The following is a 21033-nucleotide window of genomic DNA, read 5'->3' as shown; positions in this document are numbered from 1 at the left end:
GAGCAGCTGGACAGGTCTGTCTCCATTAGTTACTCAGCGGGGAACAGCACTTGGGAGTTTTAGATCATTGCTCAACTTTACTCAAAAAAGTGCTAAAAATAATTGAGTAAAATTGAGTGTTTAGATGTGTTGTGTGGATTACAGTTTTCTATTGCTAAGCATTACAAGTTTGAGATTATTCAATGCAGTCTTTGCTCATTTGACAAAATAAACTCAAGTCCAAGAAAGTGAGGGTAAAGAAATACTAGCTTGGGGTGGTGGTGGTGGTGTCCCAGGCCCAAAAAAGAGACTTTACAGAGTTTTTAAAAGCATGTTTATGTGACTGCACATAAATGTCTGTGTAAAAAGGGCATTATGACAGTTGATACCACAAAGATTACAGTAAGAAAAGCACTTTATGACAATATTTCACAAATTCACAAGGATCACTTTAATATACAAAGTAACTGCTACCATTCTGAACACAAAGCAGCCAGTATGTACATAGTGTTAATAAAATGCATGGTGTCTTGGTACTTTTATTCTTTACACATAAAGCACAAAAAGATTTAGGTAAAAAATTTAAACAGGGACGTTTCTAGATTGTAGGGAAGGTTATTAGAAATGTGTTTCCCTTCTCATAGTTATTAGTACTCTACTCCAATAGGAACATCAGAGCTAACGCTAATACCCTGTTTTGTGCTAACAATTCTGGGGAGGTATTCTCTACTCCAGTACTCAAGGAAAAACCAAACAGCCAAACACCATTCTAGGACTTCCCTGGTTATTTTGTTTTTCAAAAGTTTTAAGTGACATGTCTAGGTTCCACTGGGGCATTATAACTGATGTGTACAGGTCAGTTGAAGACAGCTTTACACAGAAAACTGCTAACTAGCACACTTCTTCACCATCCTAATAAATCTACACACACAGAAAAATGTTGACAAAATTTCCCACTTTTAATATAAATAATTTTATTACATACACATTGAAGTGGCACCTGGGTAAAAATACGTCTATAAAGCACTTACCAATTCAATTTTAAAAAACATAAGAAAATAAAACTTCCCAAATATAATAAATCATTTCATGTGGCCAACATAGATTATGATCTGCAGTGATCTTTCTTCCCTACTGATTTTTTCAACATCTCAGACTTCCATCTCTTGAGATGTCCCTCAGACAGACGCTTAGACACGCTCCACTTCTATGGGCAAGGAGTGAGTCATGCCTGGGAAAGTAGGAGTCTCCTACTTTTTGACCCTTCTCAGACACTTCCTTTTTCTTGCTGGTAACAATTTAAGATTTACCCAGCTGGGACCCGCCCCACTGTAGCAGTGGGACAGGCCAACCCATCATCAGCTCTGCCTGCTCTCATACTGCTAACTCGCTTCCCAAACTTTGCTCTCTTATTTATTTTTTTTAATTTTTCTTTTTTTAAAAAATAAATTTCAAGCTAAAACACCTGAAATATAATTCCTCCATTCAAATGTTATCTGGTCCTTGTTAAAGTTTGTCTGCCCCTGAGGACACATACAAAGGCTTAAAACTACATTCACTAATCAGTAAGCATACCATGAGCAGAGGAGTCAGCCGGAACTTCAGCACCCTGTTTGATTTGTTTGAAATTCTTCCATACTGACTCAACTTCATGATACCTTCAACCCCTCAAGGATTATATGCCTCTCTTGGCCACTGATTCTAGAAAGTCAAGGAAACCAGTTCCTAGTACATAGCAGTGACTGTTAACTTAAAAAGTCAACATTAACAACATTGAAAGGAATCAAGACACACACAAGCCACCCAAAACTCTAGTTGTGCTTTGTACATCTCCGTGAACAAGTTTATTCTAGAATGACTCACCTACAGGCCTAACAAAGCATACTTTACTCCCCCTCAGTCAGAAGCCAGTCAAGTTTAGGCAGCATTTCTCGGAAGTTAACAAAGCCAAATTAAAATGATTTAGTAACAATGATTACATGGTTTCCCATGATGACAATAAATTAATTGCTTTAACAAGGTTTGTAATCTTCTGAAATTTTTTTGACATGCTCTACATAGAACTAAAGTTGGAGGATGAAATTTAAAATTATAAGTAACTTATTTTTCCTTCAGTATTAGTCAAATCTAATTCCCAGATATTTAGCTTTTATAACATGCTTAAGGCTAACTATGATACTGTAATCAACGAAAAGCTTCCATTAAGGAGTCATGATTTGAAGAGGAGGAAGACAAAAGGGTCAGCTGAGAACTCACTGATAAGGAATTTCCCAAGTTGCTGATACCCAAACTGGGTCATTATTTAAAAAAAAAGTGCAAGTTACACTAGACATTTACAAAGAATTAATGTAAATACAACCCCAAGTAGTAAATATACAACCTTTGTATTGGGCCCCGGGGAATGATATGCCAATAGTTTTCAGTGTTACAAAGGCAAAACCAAAGCCTCTGGAAGGAACTGAAAATGAAGCAGCTATTGGTAGAGAAACCAATTTGTGTTACTAGCTGACTGGAGTGGACAGAGAAGCAAAGCTTCCGAAACCGGAAAGGCGACATTTAGATTGAAGTCACTTCAAGTAAGTAAAAGCATTCTGGGTTATGTAAATGTTTGTTTCTAAGCCCCAATATTTGTATGATTCCATGTCACCCTAAATGGTGGAAAACAGTAGGGAGGAGTCCTGAGAGACAGAGACCAACTTCAGCCAAGAGGACTTCTGACTGGACAGCCTGCCTGACTGGGTTTGTGCTTTAGACACTAGCACTGCTTGCTGACCTACCATCAAAACATCTTGACAAGATCCCTGTTCAAATGAAACAGGAGAAGTCTTTGCCCAAAATGATTCTTGAAACAAGGCTCACTGTTTTCAAAATGTTCTTACAAATTTTATAGCTGCCAAAAACAAAGCAGGGGGAAAAAGCTTTGGGGTTTAGGAGTTTTCAAGTGACTGGTAACATACTCGAAAGCATCAAGCTAAACAACAACAAAAACAAAAACCTAATAAAAAACTGGAAGAAAAGAGAAAACCCAGTTGTGAGTGCTGGAGTAATACAGTCACTGAAACACCAGAAGAGATGCAGGAGAATGCACAGAAGGGTGGAACCTCATCTGACCTCAAGATGCTATAATACTCAGCATTCCTGACATAACAGCTCTCAGAGCATTTAGATGATAAACTGTATGTATGTATATATGTACACATATATTACAAAATGCCACTTCCCCACCCACTCTATAACATCTAACAAGCACAGCACCTAGGACAATATGATGGTTGCTAATATGGTACTTGCTTTTGATAAAGAACTTAAATTGTATCTCATATCAATTTTTTAAATATGAACATATTGGATCTAGCCCTTTCTAAACCATTTTTCAGTTAAACACTATCAAAGCTTGAAAACTCAGAAGAGTAATATATCAAAAATAAACCCCTCCCCATTTCATTTTTATTAGAGTTAATCTGTCCTATAGATAAAAGTGCCACTATATATATGCAAAGTGAGCAATACCAAACTTGCTATTTTCTAGGCAAATCAGTAGCATATGTACAGATTCCTATGACATTTTCATTCCCTTTTGGCCAACATGAAGAGAAAAACATTACCGGTAGTGTGGCCACATACACTTTTGGATATTTGGATAGTTTTAAAAAAATTATGTCACTTTCTTAATAAAGATTCTCCACAGAGCTCAAAAACAAGTTTGTTTTTTTTTTTTCTCATTCTAATGTTAAAAAAAAAATCCAGCTTGATTTCTTTTTGTATGAACTGAAATTTCAAAGTCAGAATTCACAACACCATATATTTCTCACATTATCAAGTAAGTGGTGTCAAACTAGTACAGTCATGCTCCAAGCATAAAGGCCCAGGCCTCTGTAAATTAATATCCATCTAACTAGTAAGTATGACTGAGACTGCCTTGGTCTCTAAAGAGTTAAGGAGACCACCAATTTCCTCATTATGTAGAAAGTCTCAACTTTTGAAGATAGACACTTAGAGATTATAACTTCTACACACTAGGGAAATTTTCCACTTGTGACATTTAAAATGCTCAATCTGACATTCTAACTTAATGGGAAGTAATTCCAGTTTGTTGACAGATTTGTGATTCTGCTTCATTTTTGTTTCACCAAGTTTAGCAAATGATACATCTACATGCTGGTACAGACAGTTTTTATGCTATCTCTTTCCCAGTAAGCTCAGCAGGACAAAGATCAAACTTTAGTCGTTTGAAAGCCTTCTGGAGAATCTGGTGAACTGTCCAGACATAAGGATTATTACATCACTCAACTCTTAGAATGATGTTCCTTCACAAACTGTTCATCCTTGAAAAGAGACAATGGTTTGTTACAAACAACGTATAACATTTATAGATAACCTAAAGTCTTATTTTAGAAATGGGCCAAACATCTTACGCTCATATATATACTGACATTAACATTAGCTTTCGTAATATCCCAAAGCAAATATAAAACACCCTCTGAGTCTAAGTTCTTCCTCAAACATGAAGTAACTAACATGCCAGCCTCCACTGTCCTCATATTTGTTTTTTAAAAAGGTAACTCTTACATTTTATCAGCTTAATGAAAAAAAAATGAGTTACTACTAAGTCTTATCAGAAACAACGTTACACATAAATGCAGACGATGAGTAAGGATTAAGTAGGGGCATCTTTAGCAAGAGAACAGCGTTTGGATAGTTAAAGCAGTACCACCTTTGGGAGAGAAGTGTTTTGCCAAATACTGTACCATAGCACACACCCCAAGGTCTGAAGAAAATTACTTTTCTTGTGTGCATTTAACACAATGTTTTAGAATCATATCCTTGTAACTTCTTTGACTTAAAAAAATTTCAAGAGATTTTTCTGATACAAATATGTGAATACAGAAAAGGTTGTCAATTTAGTACTTTCCAAGGGCAATCATTTTGCTTGACATCTTGAAAACATTCCTGTTGGTTGCACAGTGTAAATGCAACAGTGAATTAGAAATCGCTTTTCAGGTAAATGAGTGACAGTATAAGGATTTTGAAAGAAGGACAAAAGTTTTTATTTATTAAAAACCTTATTATATAACTCAAGGAGTTGGCTTCCTGGCCAGCACCTATTCATTAAGATTTAGTACTAACCAAAATAAGCTTTATACTATGATTTTAACTTAATTCAAAATTCAATACCATGCTTTCCATTCAGTTGGTTACTTCTTTTAATGTATTCAAACTGCTGAACACAGAACGGAATTAAGAAGCAACAACTGCCCTACAGAGGAGCTGTAGCTAATACCGAATGCTTCTCAGAACCAAGGACAACTTCTTGTTAGTACTGAAGAAAAGAACATACATAGAAAGTTTACTCCTCAACACCACACTAAGATCCTTATTTAAAGGATGTCTTTAATAGTTTTACATAATTCACAATGAAAGTGTAAAAACATCAGTTTGGCAATCAACACTTCTTCATTGCACCTTCCTTCCTTTCCTCGTGTGTCCCACACATTATCCTCAGGAGGCTGGGGTAACTGTCCCTAAGGCATGGAGCTCAGCACAAACCTTGAAATCATTAAAAAGAAAAGAAAACAAACAAAACAAACCTAAAACAAAAACAAGAAAGCCAAGATTTCATTTTCCTCTTTTCCCCCAACAATTTACAAATAAGCAAATGATTACTTCTTGAGGGTGGTGGAGATGGAGGGCAGAAGTCTCTTCATGATTCCTGGCGCTGCACATTTCTTGAGGGCAGAAGTGGAAGTAGTTGTTGGAACATTCACAGTTTAATGCAAAAGCAGAAATGAATGAAATTCTGAAGTTGCTTTCAGGCAGTTTTGCGCATAGAAAAAAAAGAAATGTTTAGAAAATAAATGTTTATTTGTCTTTCTGGTTGTGGCCAATCCAGTCCGTTCTCCACCATAACAGGTGAAAATTTAAATCCCAAGTTAATCTGATTTGTGGCAGTAAAGGTCCTTAAGTGCTTTTAGCTCCTCAATCAATGTTTTGTTTTGGTTCTCAAGCACTGCCACTCTGTTCTCCAAACATTTCACATACTCTTTCTTCTTTCTACGACATTCTCTTGCTGCTTCCCTAAAAATGAAAAGCACAAAAAATTTATGTTCATAAACTCCATTCCACTAATTTTAGAACAGAATGTTTTCTAGAGAAACAGCTGAAATAAGCAAATGTTCAGTATTATACATACAATAAGTGCTCCATCATATTGAGGTGGCATGTTGGTAACGCCCCTTGTTGCTAAACGGAACAACCTGACTTCAGCCCCCGAATCCCACACGGTTGAAGCTGAGAACCTACTTCTTTTTCTTATCTGCTCCATACACATGTACATGCACTATGTAAAAAACATATTCTTTCAACTACCTAAAAATAGCTCAGTAGGCAAAGAGCCGGATGCACTAGAGTGGACTGGATTCCTATGTCTAGCACCCTGACAAGAGCCAACAACAACAGGCCGAGACAGAAAGCAGAATGCTCCATGGAATGAACTGGCCATGAAGCATAACTCAATCCCTGAGCTCCAGATTTAATCAAAGACTTTCAAAAATGAAAGTTGGTGGGAAGTATGTAGGCTAACTGCAGATCTTTTCTTTTTTTCCCTCGGTTCCTCCAAACCCAATCCCCAGTCTCATCCCCAGCTCTGCAGCAAAACAACTGCAGAGGTTTCTTCCTTCAACATCTGCTAACCTCCATCCCTAATTCATTGCCTTATCTCAGACCACAACTCCAACAGTAACTCCCAAGGAATCCACATGCCACTCTGACCAGGGAAACAAGTAGACTAATTTCCGATCTGCACCCACATTTCTTCTCCTCCAAATCCAATCCCCCAGTCTCATCCATAGCTATGCAGCACAGATCACCTTTGAGGCCTCTGTGCCACCTCCTGCCCCCATCTCCTTACCTTTCCCTACATTCCTCCAAGTCTAGTCCCAGAGTCTCATCCCCAACTCTGTAGAAGACTACTTGTGACTTCTCACTCTGGCCTCATTCTCAGGGGTCTAAGCAGATCCTTGTGGAACACCTTGCTTTGCTCCTCCCTGTGCACCTCACCTCCAGGACCATCCTAGATCAACTATGTGTCAGATCCCAGAAGACTGTCTTACTAGGCAAGATAGAGCAACCACACTCTCCTAAGAACCAGAGGGTAACAGAAACCAAGGAATAAATCACCCTCACAACAAACACAAGATCAGATACCAACACCTAGAATGACTTCTTCTCCATCCAGAGGCCTAGATGTCAGCACAAAAATAGCAACAGCCAGGACAATGTATGCAGTGGGGCCCAGCAAACCTATCAGAGCAGACCTTGAGTATTGCAACATAGCTGCAACACAAGAAAATGACTTTAAAATAACCTTTATTAATATAGAGGGCCTCAAAGAAGAAATGAATGAGTCCCTTGAAGACACCCATGAAGTCACAAATAAGCAGTGGAATTGAAATGAAACAGCTCAAAGCCTGAAAGTTGAAACAGAATCAATAAAGAAAACCCAAACTGAGGAAAATCTGCAAATAAAAACTTTAATACTACAGAGGCAAGCCACACCAACAGAATACAAAGATGATGAGAGAATCTCTGGTTTTGAAGACAGGACAGAAGAAATTCATCAATCAAAGAAAACGTTAAATCTAAAAAAGACATCTTAGAAATACTGGATACCACAAAACCTAAAAATAACAGACAACAGGAAGGATAAGAAACCCAGATCAGTGGTTTCTATCTGGGCCCTAGAGCCAACCTGGCACCAAAACTATCTGTTCCCCAATCCCGACCTGAGAGAGCTGGTCTCCCAGGAGTGCTGACATGCCTAAGATCACAGCTGAGACCTACGGCCCCAATACCAGGCCCAAGCGGGACCCAACCAGAGCCCACAGGACCCAGGAACAGCGGTGCAGCTGGGAATGGGATCCTTCCAGTTTCCATCTGCACCCTGGAGCTGACCCTGTGCCACAACTGTCTGCACCCAAATCACGCCCCGAGAGAGCTAGTCTCTCAGGAGTGTTGACACACCTAAGACCACAGGCTCACAGACTCACAGAAGGGACAAGCTCCAGTCAGAGATAGCAAGACCACTAAGACCAGAGATAACCAGATGGCAAGAGGCAAGTGCAAGAACATAAGCATCAGAAACCAAGACTACTTGATATTATCAGAGACCAGTTCTCCCACCACAGCAAGCCCTGAATACCACAACACACCTAAAAAGCAAGAGTCTGATTAAAATCACATATCAAGATGAAGACAAAGGACTTTAAGATGGACATAAATAACTCCTTTAAGGAAATATGGGAGAACACAGGTAAACAGGTAGAAGCCCTTAAAGAGGAAACACATTAAGTCCCATGAAGAAATAAAGGAAAACACACCAAACAGGTGAAGGAATTGAACAAAACCATCAGGATCTAAAAATGGGAATAGTAACAATAAAATCAAAAAGGGAGACAACCCCAGAGATAGAAAACCTAGGAAAGAGATCAGGGGTCATAGATGTAAGCATCACCAACAGAATACAAGCGATAGAAGAATCTCAAGCGCTGAAGATACTATAGAAAACATTGACACAACAGTCAAAGAAAATACAAAATAAAAAAAGCACCTAACCCAAAACATCCAGGAAATCCAGGACACAATAAAAAGACCAAACCTAAGAATAATAGGCATAGAAGAGAGCAAAGATTCCCAATTCAAAAGGACCAGTAAACATCTTCAACAAAATTATAGAAAACTTCCCTAACCTAAAGAAAGAGATGCCTATGAACATGCAAGAAGCCTATTGAACTCCAAATAGATTGGACCAGAAAAGAAATTCCTCCTGTCACATAATAATCAAAACACCAAATGCACAAAACAAAGAAAGAATATTAAAAGTGAAGGAAAAAGGTCAAGTAACATATAAAGGCAGGCCTATCAGAATTACCCCAGACTTCTCAATAGAGACTATGAAAGCTAGAAGATCCTGGGCAGATATCATACAGATCCTAAGAGAACAAAAATGCCAGCCCAGATTATTATACCCAGCAAAACTCTCAATTACCATAGATGGTGAAACCAAGAAATTCCATGGCAAAACCAAATTTAACCAATCTTTCCATAAATCCAGCCCTACAAAGGATAATAGATGGAAAACTCCAACACAAGGAGGAAAATTGCACCCTAGAAAAAGCAAGAAAGTAATCTTTCAACAAACCCACAAGAAGACAGCAATACAAACATAATTTCACCTCTAACAACAAAAATAACAGGAAGCAACAATTACTTTTCCTTAATATCTCAACATCAATGGACTCAATTACCCAGTAAAAAGACACAGACTAACAGACTGGAAACGTAAACAGGACCCAGCATTTTGCTGCATACAAGAAACACAGCTCACTGACAAAGATAGACACTATCTCAGAGTAAAAGGCTGGAAAAAAAAAATCAAGCAAATGGTCCCAAGAAACAAGCTGGAGTAGCCATTTTAATATAGAATAAAATCAACTTTCAGCCAAAAGTTATCAAAAAATATGAGGAAGGGCACTTTATACCATCAAAGGAATAAAAATCTATCAAGATAAACTCTCAATTCTGACTATCTATACTCCAAATGATAGGGTACCCATATTCAAAAAAGGAACTTTGCTAAAGCTCAAAGCATACATTTCACCTCACACAATAATAGTGGGAAACTTCAATAACCCACTCTCATCAATGGCCAGATCATGGAAACAGAAACTAAATAGAGCTATAATGCAACAAATAGAAGTTATGAACCAAATGAGTTTAACAGATATCTATAGGACATTTTATCATATATATATATATATATATATATATATATATATATATATATATATACCTTCTTCTCAGTACCTCATGGTACCTTCTCCAAAACATAAACAATAGAAAGCCCACATACATGTGGAAGCTGAACAACACTCTACTCAATGACAATTTCGTCAGGGGAGAAATAAAAACAGAAATTAAAGACTTTCTAGAATTTAAAGAAAATGAAGGTACAAAATACCCAAACTTAAGGGACACAATGAAAGCAGTGTTAAGAGGAAAACTCATAGTACTGAGTGCCTCCAAAAAGAAACTAGAGAGAGCATACACTAGCAGCTTGACAGCACATCTGAAAGCTCTAGAACAAAAAGAAGCAAATACACCCAAGAGAAGTTCATGGCAGGAAATAATCAAACTCAGGGCTGAAATCAACCAGGTAGAAAGAAAGAGAACTATATAAAGAATCAACAAAACCAGGAGCTGGTTCTTTGAGAAAATCAACAAGATAGATTGAAATGTACAATTTTTCTAGATAGATACCAGGTACCAAAGTTAAATCAGGATCAGATAAAACACCTGAACAGTCCCATAACCCCTAATAAAATAGAAGCAATCATTAAAAGTCTTCCAACCAAAAAAAAAAAAAAAAAAAAAAAAAAAAAAAAGGCAAAGCCCAGGACCAGATGGTTTTAGTGCAGAATTCTACCAGATCTTCAAAGAAGACCTAATTATTACCCATACCTCTTCAAACTATTGTACAAAATAGCAAGAGAAGGAACACTAAATAATTCATTCTATGAAGCCACAGTTACGCTGATACCAAAACCACACAAAGACAGAACAAAGAAAAAGAACTTCAGACCAATTTCCTTTATGCATATCAGTGCAAAAATAACTCAATATAAGTCTCAAATTGAATCTAAGAACACATCAAAACGATCATTCACCATGATCAAATAGGCTTCATCCCAGGGGTGCAGGGATGGCTCAATATACAGAAATCCATCAATATAAATTAACTCAAAGGAAAAAAAAACACATGTTCATCTCATTAGATGCTGAAAAAGCATTTGACATAATTCAACATCCCTTCATGTTAAAAGTCTTAGAAAGAACAGGAATTCAAGGCCCATAACTAAAGATAGTAAAAGCAATATACATACAGTAAACCAATAGCCAACATCAAACTACATGGAGAGAAACTTGAAGCAATCCCATTAAAATCAGGGACTAGACAAAATTTGCCTACTTTCTCCCTATCTATTCAATATTGTACTTGAAGTTCTAGCCAGAGAAATTAGATAACAAAAGGAGGTCAAAGGGATATAAATTGGAAAGGAAGAAGTCAAAATCACTATTTGCAGATGATGTAATAATATACTTTAGTGACTTAAAAAATCCCAACAGAATCTAGGCAGTGGTGGTACATGCCTTTAATTCCAGCACTTGGGAGGCAGAGACAGGCAGATTTCTGAGTTCGAGGCCAGCCTGGTCTACAGAGTGAGTTCTGTAGGACAGGCAGGGCTATAACAGAGAAACCCTGTCTTGAAAAACAAAACAAACAAACAAACAAATCCCACCAGAGAATTCCTTCAGCTGATAAACAACTTCAGCAAAGTGACTGACTATAAAATTAACTCAAACAAATCAGTAGCATGTCTCTACACCAAGAATAAGCTGGCTGAGAAAGAAATTAGGGAAATGACACCCTTCACAATAGTCACAAATAATATAATACATTGGTGAGACACTAACCAAGCAAGTGAAAGATCTGTATGACAAGACCTTCAAGTCTCTGAAGAAAGAAATTGAAGAAGACCTCAAAAGATGAAAAGATCTCCCATGCTCATGGGCAGGATTAACATAGTAAAAATGGCTATCTTACCAAAAGCCACCTAAAGATTCAATGCAATCCCTATCAAAATTCCAATTCAATTCTTCACAGAGATAGAAAGAACAATTCTCAAATTCATCTGGAACAACAAAAAACCCAGGATAGCGAAAAATACTCTCAACAATAAGATAATTTCTGGGGAAATCACTATCCCTGATCTCAAGTTCTACTACAGAGCAATAGTGATAAAAACCTCATGGTATTGGTACAGAGACAGACAGGTAGAGCAATGAAATAGAACTGAAGACCCAGAAATGAACCCACACACCTATGGTCACTTGATCTTTGACAAAGAAGCTAAAATCATCCAGTGGAAGAAAGACAGCATTTTTAACAAATGATGCAGGTCCAACTGGCAGTCAACATGCAGAAGAATGCAAACTGACCCATTGTTATCTCCTTTTACAAAGCTCAAATCCAAGTCAGTCAAAGACCCCCACATAAAACCAGATATACTTTGGGCTTTATTTTATGCCCCTGGTGAGGTGGGAGTGGGTGGATGGGGAGCAAACATCATAAAAGCAGTGGGGAGGGAGGTGGGATAAGGGGTTTGCAGAGGGAAAACCGGGAAGGGGATAACATCTGAAATGTAAATAAATAAAATAACCAATTAAAAATTAAAAAAAAAAATTAAAAAAAAAAAGAAACCCAGATCAAAGGCATAGAAAATATTTTCGACAAAATCCTAGAAGAAAATACCCCTATCTAAAGAAGGAGATGCCTATCAAGGTACAAGAAGCATACACCAAATAGATTGGACCAGAAAAGAATTTGGCACATAATAATAAAAACACTAAACATACAGAGCTAAGAAAAAATTCTAAAAGCTATAAACAGAAAAAACCAAGTAACATATAAAGACAGATCTATTATTATACCAGAAATGAACCCAATGTCATAAGGGCCTGGATAGATGTTTTACAACCCTAAGAGACCAGAGGTACCTGCTCAGACTACTATATCTAGCAAAACTTATCACACTGATGAAGAAATAAGACATTCTGTGATAAAAACCAAATTTAAGCAATATCTATCTACAAATCTAGCCCTACAGAAGGTACTAGAAAGAAAACTTCAACATTAAGAAATTAACCAAACAGCCAAGAAAACACTAGGAATAAATAACCTGAGTCCAGTAAATCAAAAGAGGGAAATACACTCCTCACCCCTACCCCCAAATCAGCAAAATGACATTTCAATTCTTAACTACCAAACACAAGGGCACTCAAGCTCATAAAAGAAACACTACCACACTTAAATCACATACTGACTCACTCATACCTGGATAGTGGGAGGATTGTAATACCCATTTCACCAACAGTCAGTCATCCAGCCAAAAACTACAAGAGAAATACTAGAGCTAGCTGACATCATGAACCAAATGGACTTAACAGATAATTTACAGAATGTTCCACCCAAATGCAAAAGGACATACCTACTTCTCAGAACCTCATGGAATGTTCTCCAAAACTGACCACATACTTGGACACAAAGCAAGTCTGATACAAAAACAAAAACCAAACAACAACAACAAAAAAGAAACAACCCTTTGCATCCTATTTTACAACCATATATTAAAACTGGTTATCAACAATAACAGAGATAACAGAAAGATTTACAAACTCATGGAAATTGAACATACTACGGAATGAAAGATGTGACCACACAGAAATTAAGAAACTAAAGACTTCCTAGAATTGAATGAAAATGAATACACAACATAACCAAACTCATGGGACATGACGAAGTTGGTTCTAAGATGCAAGTTCATAACATTAAGTGGTTACATTAAAAAAGAAACTGAAGAGATTTCATACAAAGTAACTTGATAATACACATGAAGGCTCTAGAACAAAAAGAAGAAATCATACCTCTGGAATTTTGGCTACTTTTGTAGGTTGTTTTCCTTCTACCCTTTCAACCCACTAACATTAGACAAGGGAGAACAAAGGAGAGAGGGGGAAAGTGGACATGTTATCTTCAGACTCCTTCCTGCTGATTAGGGGCAAGTTAAATCTTCACTGTCAGGAATTTCTTCTTTCTTATTTCTTCTTTGTGTATGACTAAAACAGACTGCAACCACAGCAACCACTCAATAAGCCACAGCACATCTTGGGTCCCTTGCATATATATATATATATATATATATATATATATATATATATCCTCTGAAGAGTCCCCAAAATTCCAAACACAGAAATTATCTGTAGTTGGCAAAAACCATGCCTCTGCTAGAGCACGAGGCAAATCATAGATGCTGTGGACAATCTGAAGCAGTCCCATATCTCTACACCTGGGATTAAAACAAATACATATTTCTGTGTTTTTTTTTTCCCCAAAGAAACCAAACTTCCAGAATTTTCACTACACACCTCAAAGGAGTAGAGGGAAAGAAATAATAAAAATTAGGGCCAAAATCATTAAAAATAAAAGCAAACAAAACAAAGAATCAATGAAACAAAGAATTGGTCCTTTGAGAAAAATCATTAAGATTGACAAACCCTTATCCAAATTAACTAAAGGGCAGAGAAAGAAGATCCAGATTAACGAAGTTAAAAATGAAAAGTGGGGCCTAACAATAGACCCAAGAAAATCCAGATAATTACAAGAACATACTTAGAAACCATTACTCCACCAAAATATAAAAGTCTAAAAGAAATGGGCAATTTTCTCAATAGGAAACTCAAGATCAGATATACAATTTAAACAGACCCATAACATCTAGTTGAAGCAGTCATTAAATGCCTCACAACCAAAAACAAAAACAAACAAACCCACAAAAACAAAATAAACAAAAAACAGGTCCAAGGCCAGATGGTTTTTAGCATATAGAATTTCACCAGCCTTTCAAAGAAGATTTAATGCCAATAATTCTCACAATACTCTAAAGCCCAGAATCATTGCCCAACTCTTTATGTGGGCCCTGTTATCCAAACGACATAAAGACCTAACAAAGAAAGGGAATTACAGACCAATTTCCCATTATGAACATAGATGAAAAAATTCTCAGGAAAATTCTTGCAAACTGAAACCAAGAACACATCAAAGAGATAATCTAACATGAGGCTTCATCCCAGAGATGTAGGGATGGATCAACATATGTAAATAGATAAATGTAATCCACCATATAAACAAACAAAAAGACAAAAATCACAAAATATTTTCATTAGATGCAAAAAAGGCCTTTGACAAAATCTAACACCTCTTCACAAAGTCCTGGAGAGATTAGGGATACAAGGGACATACCTCAATATAATAAAGGCAGGCTACAGTAAGCCTATACCCAACATCAATTTAAATGGAGAGAAATGCAGGTCTACAAGACAAGGCTGTCCATTTGCTCCACATCTATTGGTTATAGGACTTGAATTTAGCTAGAGCAGTAAGACAACTGAAGGAGATCAAAGGGATACAAACAGGACAGGAAAAGCCAAAGTCTCTTTACTTGGAGATGATATGATGGTACACATAAGCGATTCAACAAACTCTACTGTGAAACTTCTCTAGTTGAGAAACACTCTGGGCAAAGCTGATGGATAGAAAAATTAACTCACAAAAATCAGTAACTCTTCTATACAGACAAAAAATGGACTGAAAAGAAATGATGGGCACAAAACTTTTCACAATAGCCTTAAATAATATAAAATATCTTGGGGTAATTCTACCCAAGTAACTGAAAGGCTTATAGAATAAAAACTTTTAAGACATTAAGAAAGAAACTGAAGATATCAGAAGATGGGAAGATCTCCCATGCTCATAGATTGGTAGGATTAGCACAGTAAAAATGGCCATCCTAGCAAAAGCAATATCCCCATTAAAATTCCAACACAAATCTCCACAGAATTTGAAAGGACAATTTTCAACTTCATATGGAAACACAAAAACCCAGGATAGCTAAAACAATCCTGAATAATAAAAGAATTGCAGGAGGTATTGCTATAGCTGCCCTCATCTTGTACTACAGAGCTATAGTAATAAAAACAGCGTGGTAAGGGCATAAAAATAGACACCCTAATAAAAAAACTTATAGACCCAGACATAAGCCCACATATCTATGGACACCCGATTATTGATAAATACACACTGAAACAAAGGCATCATCTTCAATAAATAGTGCCAATCAAACTAGACCAGCTACATGTGGAAGAATCCAAATAGACCCACATCCTCACCTTGTGCAAAACTCAACTCCAAGCAGATCAAAGACCTTAACATAAAATCTGACACACTGAACCTGATAAAGAGAAAGTGGAGAATAGTCTTGAACTCATTGGCACAGGTAAAGATTTTCTGAACAGAAAAACATTAACACTAAGATTAATAATTAATAAATGGACCTCACGAATGGAAAAACTTGTCACCACCAAAAGGATACCATCATTCAGACAAAGTGGTACCCTACAGAATGTAGAGAGATTTTTTTTACAAGATATAAATCCAATAATGGGCTAATATTTAAAATATATAGAAGAACTAAAAAACTACGTATCAAGAAAACCAATAACACAATCACGAAACGAATCCGAAGAGGTGGTGGTGTACACCTTTAAATCCAGCACTTTGGAGGCAGAGGCAGATGGATCTCTGGACTTCGAGGCCAGCCTGATCTACCCAGTGAGTTTTGGAACAGCTAGGGCTACAGAAAAAAAAAAAACAGTCTTGAAAACTAAAAGGGGTGGGGTGGGGTGGAGAGAGTATGGATCCAAACAAGAGAATTGTCAAAAAAAGTCAACTGGCTGAGAAACACTTAAAGAAACATTCAACATCATTAGTCATCAGGGAAATGCAAATGAAAGCTACTTTGAGATTTCATTTTACTCCTGTTGGGATGGCTAAGATTAAATAAAACAAGCAACAGCTTATGCTGGTGAAGAGGTGGAGTCAAGAACGCACCCATCCACTGCTGATGAGAGTGCAAACTTGCCCAGCCACTGTGGAAATCAGTGTGGAGTTTCCTCAGGAAGATGAGAATCCATCTACCTCAAGATCCAGCTATATCATTCTTGGGCATATACCCAAAGGACACTTCATCCTACCACAGACACACTTGCTCAACCATACTTATTCATTTCAGCTCTATTCATAATAGCCAGAAATTGGAAACAGCCTAGATGTTCACCAACAGAAGAATTTATAAAGAAAATGTGACATGTTTGTATTACTCAGCTGTTTTTTTTTAAAGTGAGATTCACAAGTAAATGGAAGTAGAAAAAAAAAATCATCCTGAGTGAGACAGCCCAGAAATAGAAATATGGCATGTATCCCTTATATATGGATACTAGCTATTAAGTCAATGATAACCAAGGCACAATCCATAAAACCAGAGGTCAGTCAGGTATGGAGTAAGGGACTCTATAGGGGACAAATAGATCTCATATGGAAAGCATAACAGAATAACTTTTGATGGATGGAGGTGTGTGTGTGCACGCACATGCCTCTGCACACGCAAGTGGCATGGCTAGAGTACGAGTATCAAGTGGGGAGAGAAGGGGAGAGACAGCTAAAATTACGGGCCATTTGAGTACTACAGAAACCTAATATAGTAGTAGAAGCTTCCTAAAACATATACATATACGAAGGGAATGTATATGAAATTGGCAAGTAATGAGGTAGACAGAGCCCCACCTGGACATCTCTTGTCACTAAGTGAAACTTCCAGCACGGAAACTGGGTTAGATCTGAGTTGTTGGCCAAAGCAGTCTCCATAGGAATTCCCCAAACAACTTAGTCCGTTGGCCCTGCTCTCCACAAACAACTGTAGTGATTCACTGCTGCAACCAACATCTATACTACTCATTCATTCACCACGCAGAAGTCAAGCTGAGGCCTACATGGGGCCTTCTGGATACATTCTAGCATCTTTTATACAGGAAGGTACTCTGTAAGCAACCAAGGGAGAAACAACATCAAAAGAGCCACAAACCTTTCTAACTACAATGGTGTCATGTCTATAAGATAAGCTAGAATAATGTGGCACAAATCCTGTGGGAGTAACCAACTAGTCTCTGATTTGACTTAAGGCTCACTCCTGGAGTTAACATAAATCTGAGACTAGAGAGCCCAGAAACCTAGACCAATTCTAAATACTACTGTTCTTTTAAAAACAGGCAACAGAGTAACAACATCCAACTATTTCCATAGATCAGTGCTTGCTCAGCAAGCATCAGAGCAGCTTCCTCCTGCTGCAGAAGGGAACACATACAGAGAAAGATCCACAGCAAAGAATATGCAGAGTGATAACAGACCTTGGACCACTTATTTCTAATTGGATGTCTCTATCAAGTCTGTCCCCTCAGGGGTCAAGGAACCCTGCAGAAGATGATGAGGCAGAAAGACTGTAAGAACCAGAGGGGACTGAGGGCACCAGGAGAACAAGGCCCTCTAAATCAACAGGATGACACATGTATGAATTCAGAGATTGATGCTGCATGCACAGGGTCTGCATAGGTATGTTCCAGGTCCTGTGCATATATATTATGGCTTCCAGCTTAGTGATCTTATAGAAATCCCGAATGTGTGAATGAGGGGATTTCTTGTGCCTTCTCTTGGGCTCTTTTCCTTCTGTTTGTTTTGCCCAATTCTGGTACGTTATTTTTTTAATCTCATTTACAATCCCTCATAATCTTGTTTGCTTTCTAATGAGGAACAGAAAGGGAGTGGATCCGAAAGGGAAGGAAAGTGGGAAGGAACTGGAAGGAGTAGGGGAGGGGAAACTAATTAGGATATATATGTGAGAAAGCATCTATTCCAGTAAAAGGGAAAACAACAACAACAACAATCGGCAATCAGTGTTGGAGGGCTAGAGAAATGGTGCGATGGTCGGAAGCACTGTTGCTCTTGCAAAGGACCCAGGTTTTACTCCCAGCTCCCGCACGGTGCCTATATACTCCAGCTCCAGAGGATCTGACACTCTTTTCTGGCCTCTATAGACACTACACACACTACGGTTTGCAGACAGATATGCAATTAATATACTTATATACATTATAAAAATAAACCAATACAAGCAGTACTTATATACATTATAAAAATAATCAATATCAAGAGCAAGTTAAACAGTAATTAAAGTCCTGATGCTACCTTTTACCCGCCACACAAATGCATGTGGCAAGTGTATACATACTTACAGTAATATCTACATTCAAAGAATAAAAATAATTAAGTGCTGTTAAGAAAATTGGGTATCCACAGGTAAAACAATGAAGTTTTTTACCCTTGCCATTTGCCATATATAAAATTTAACTCAAAATGGTTCAAAGATCTAAATATAAGACCTAAATATATAACACTTTTACAACAAAAATAGTTCTGATGTTTGTCTTAGCAGTGATTTCTTGTGCACACCACTGTAAACAGTCAGAACAATGAGGATTCCATCACATTTAAAAAATTTCTGTACATTTAAAGACATAATAATAAAAAGGCAGACTACAATGAGATTATTTATGAATATCAGATGATGACTAATTAATAATAATTACAATTTGACAATAAAATAACCAGTTTTAAAAATAAGCATTGGGCTGGGAAGATGGCTCAGTTGGTAAAACACTTGCTACATAAATATGGGGGGGGGCTTGAGGCTGATCCCCATAGGTGTGGGGTGCAAGCCTGTAATCCAGTGATAAGGAAGCAGTGACAGGCAGGTCCCTCGGGCTTGCCAGGCAGCCATTCTAGCTAACTGTCATGCTCCAGGTTTAATGAGAAACTTATTCACAAAAAATGTGAAGAGTGATTGGAGAAGACACCTGACATCAAGCAAAGGAATACACACACACACACACACACACACACACACACACACACACACACACGCATGCACGCACAGATTTAGATGATGTACAGATAGCCAATAGGCACATGAAAAGGTGCTCAATATCAATCACTAGGGGGATGCAAACCAAAACCACAAGATAATACTTCACAACTATTAAGACAGTTATACTAAAAATGATAATCACTATCATAAGAAATTATTAACTGAAAGGATGTAAAGAAACTAGCAGTTTTATCTACAATTGGTAATATAAGCTGCTACAGCTGAGCAAACTTGTAGAATGCATAGCATTTACAAAAGGCCCAATTTTTGCCAAGGTTGACCAAAAAGAATAGTATGTGTGTGTGTGCACGTGTGTGTGTGTGTGGGTATGGGTGTGTGTGTAGAACATTATGAATAGAATTAAACATACAATTCATCAATCTCACTAGATCTTAAAGAGATCTTTGTACAGCTGTGTCTATAGCACTTTCCATAATATTCAAGATGTACAAAAGCAATCCAAGTGTCCCTTGACAAATGGATGAAGAAAACAAAGTGCTTACATACAATGAAATGTTACTTGGGCTTTAAAAATGAAGAAAACTTTGGTCTGTGGTCTGTGCTATAATGTGGACACTGCTTTGTGAAGTAAGCTAGTCATAAAGACAAAACAGTAGAACTCTGCTTCTAAGAGTTGGTTATTTATAGGACTGGATACACCTGCCAAAAGATAGGAAAGGGGGGAGTGGGAAATTGTCTAATACAGAGGGAGTTTGAGGGTTCTTGTTTTGAGACAGGATCTCATTCTACACCCCAAGTTAGCATGGAGTTTATTATGTAACTTGGGTTGGTCTCAAACTCATAGCAAACCTATCTCAGTTTTGTGGGTAGTGTCCACATACATTATAGGCATGACCATCAGGTTGAGTGTTTTAGATAAAAATGTTCTGGAAATCTATTAAACCACGATGGTAATATATATAGTATTCCTGAACTGTACACTTAAAAAAATGGTCAAGACATTAAATTCTGCTGTTTAAGGATTAAAAGGGAAGTTTGAAAAATCTTATCAAAGTAAGAGAATAAAAATTTATTATTCAGCAAGCTTCAAAAGAAACTCATAAACTCAAAAGCTATATCTATAGCTCAATAATCCTAGCAAGAGAAAGTAAAAATATTCTAGTTTTGTAAAACATGGAAAACTGAGCAACTTTACAGGTAATCATTTGTAACAAAAGCAGATATATATTCCTTGCAAATTATGCAAGGAAGAGGGCTACTAAAATTTAAGGAGATAAAAGCACATCCTTACTTGGGATGGAGGCAACTAGATAAGAGTGAACATGTTTCATCAGTTCACTTTAAGTGATGTCTGCTGAGAAGGGTACTTTTAGCCTCTGAAGAGCATAGAGACTATAGGAATTGGCATGCTCTTACATGTTTTCTTCTCTAGGAACCCCATCAGGCAGTAAGGAAAGAATGTAGAGTCCAAAGAATCCTATGGAGTACAGACATGGAGGAAGGAACGTAGCTGGCTAGGAGAAACAAGAAATGGATGCGTTACGTGCACAACAGCCTGTTCTGTCTCAAAGTCTTGCTGCTTAGACCTGGGTGGCCTCAAAATCTC

At 37.4% G+C, this 21033-nt stretch overlaps 1 protein-coding gene across 6 annotated transcripts in view; it reads right to left on the bottom strand.

The window, feature by feature from the left end:
• Positions 1 to 296: 296 nt before the first annotated feature.
• Creb1 (cAMP responsive element binding protein 1) overlaps positions 297 to 21033 on the bottom strand; it is a 73203-nt gene continuing 52466 nt past the window's right edge. For all 6 annotated transcript variants that reach the window (XM_031367736.1, XM_031367737.1, XM_031367735.1 and 3 more), the window contains one exon: positions 297 to 6054. In XM_031367736.1, coding sequence (XP_031223596.1) covers positions 5910 to 6054 — 145 coding nt within the window. In that variant the 3' untranslated portion in view covers positions 297 to 5909. The remainder of the gene's footprint in view (positions 6055 to 21033) is intronic.

Source organism: Mastomys coucha, unplaced genomic scaffold (assembly GCF_008632895.1).
Source record: "Mastomys coucha isolate ucsf_1 unplaced genomic scaffold, UCSF_Mcou_1 pScaffold14, whole genome shotgun sequence".
Lineage (NCBI taxonomy): Eukaryota > Metazoa > Chordata > Mammalia > Rodentia > Muridae > Mastomys > Mastomys coucha.
The sequence above is the reverse complement of the archived record's forward strand: the minus strand, read 5'-3'. Positions and strand labels throughout refer to the sequence as shown.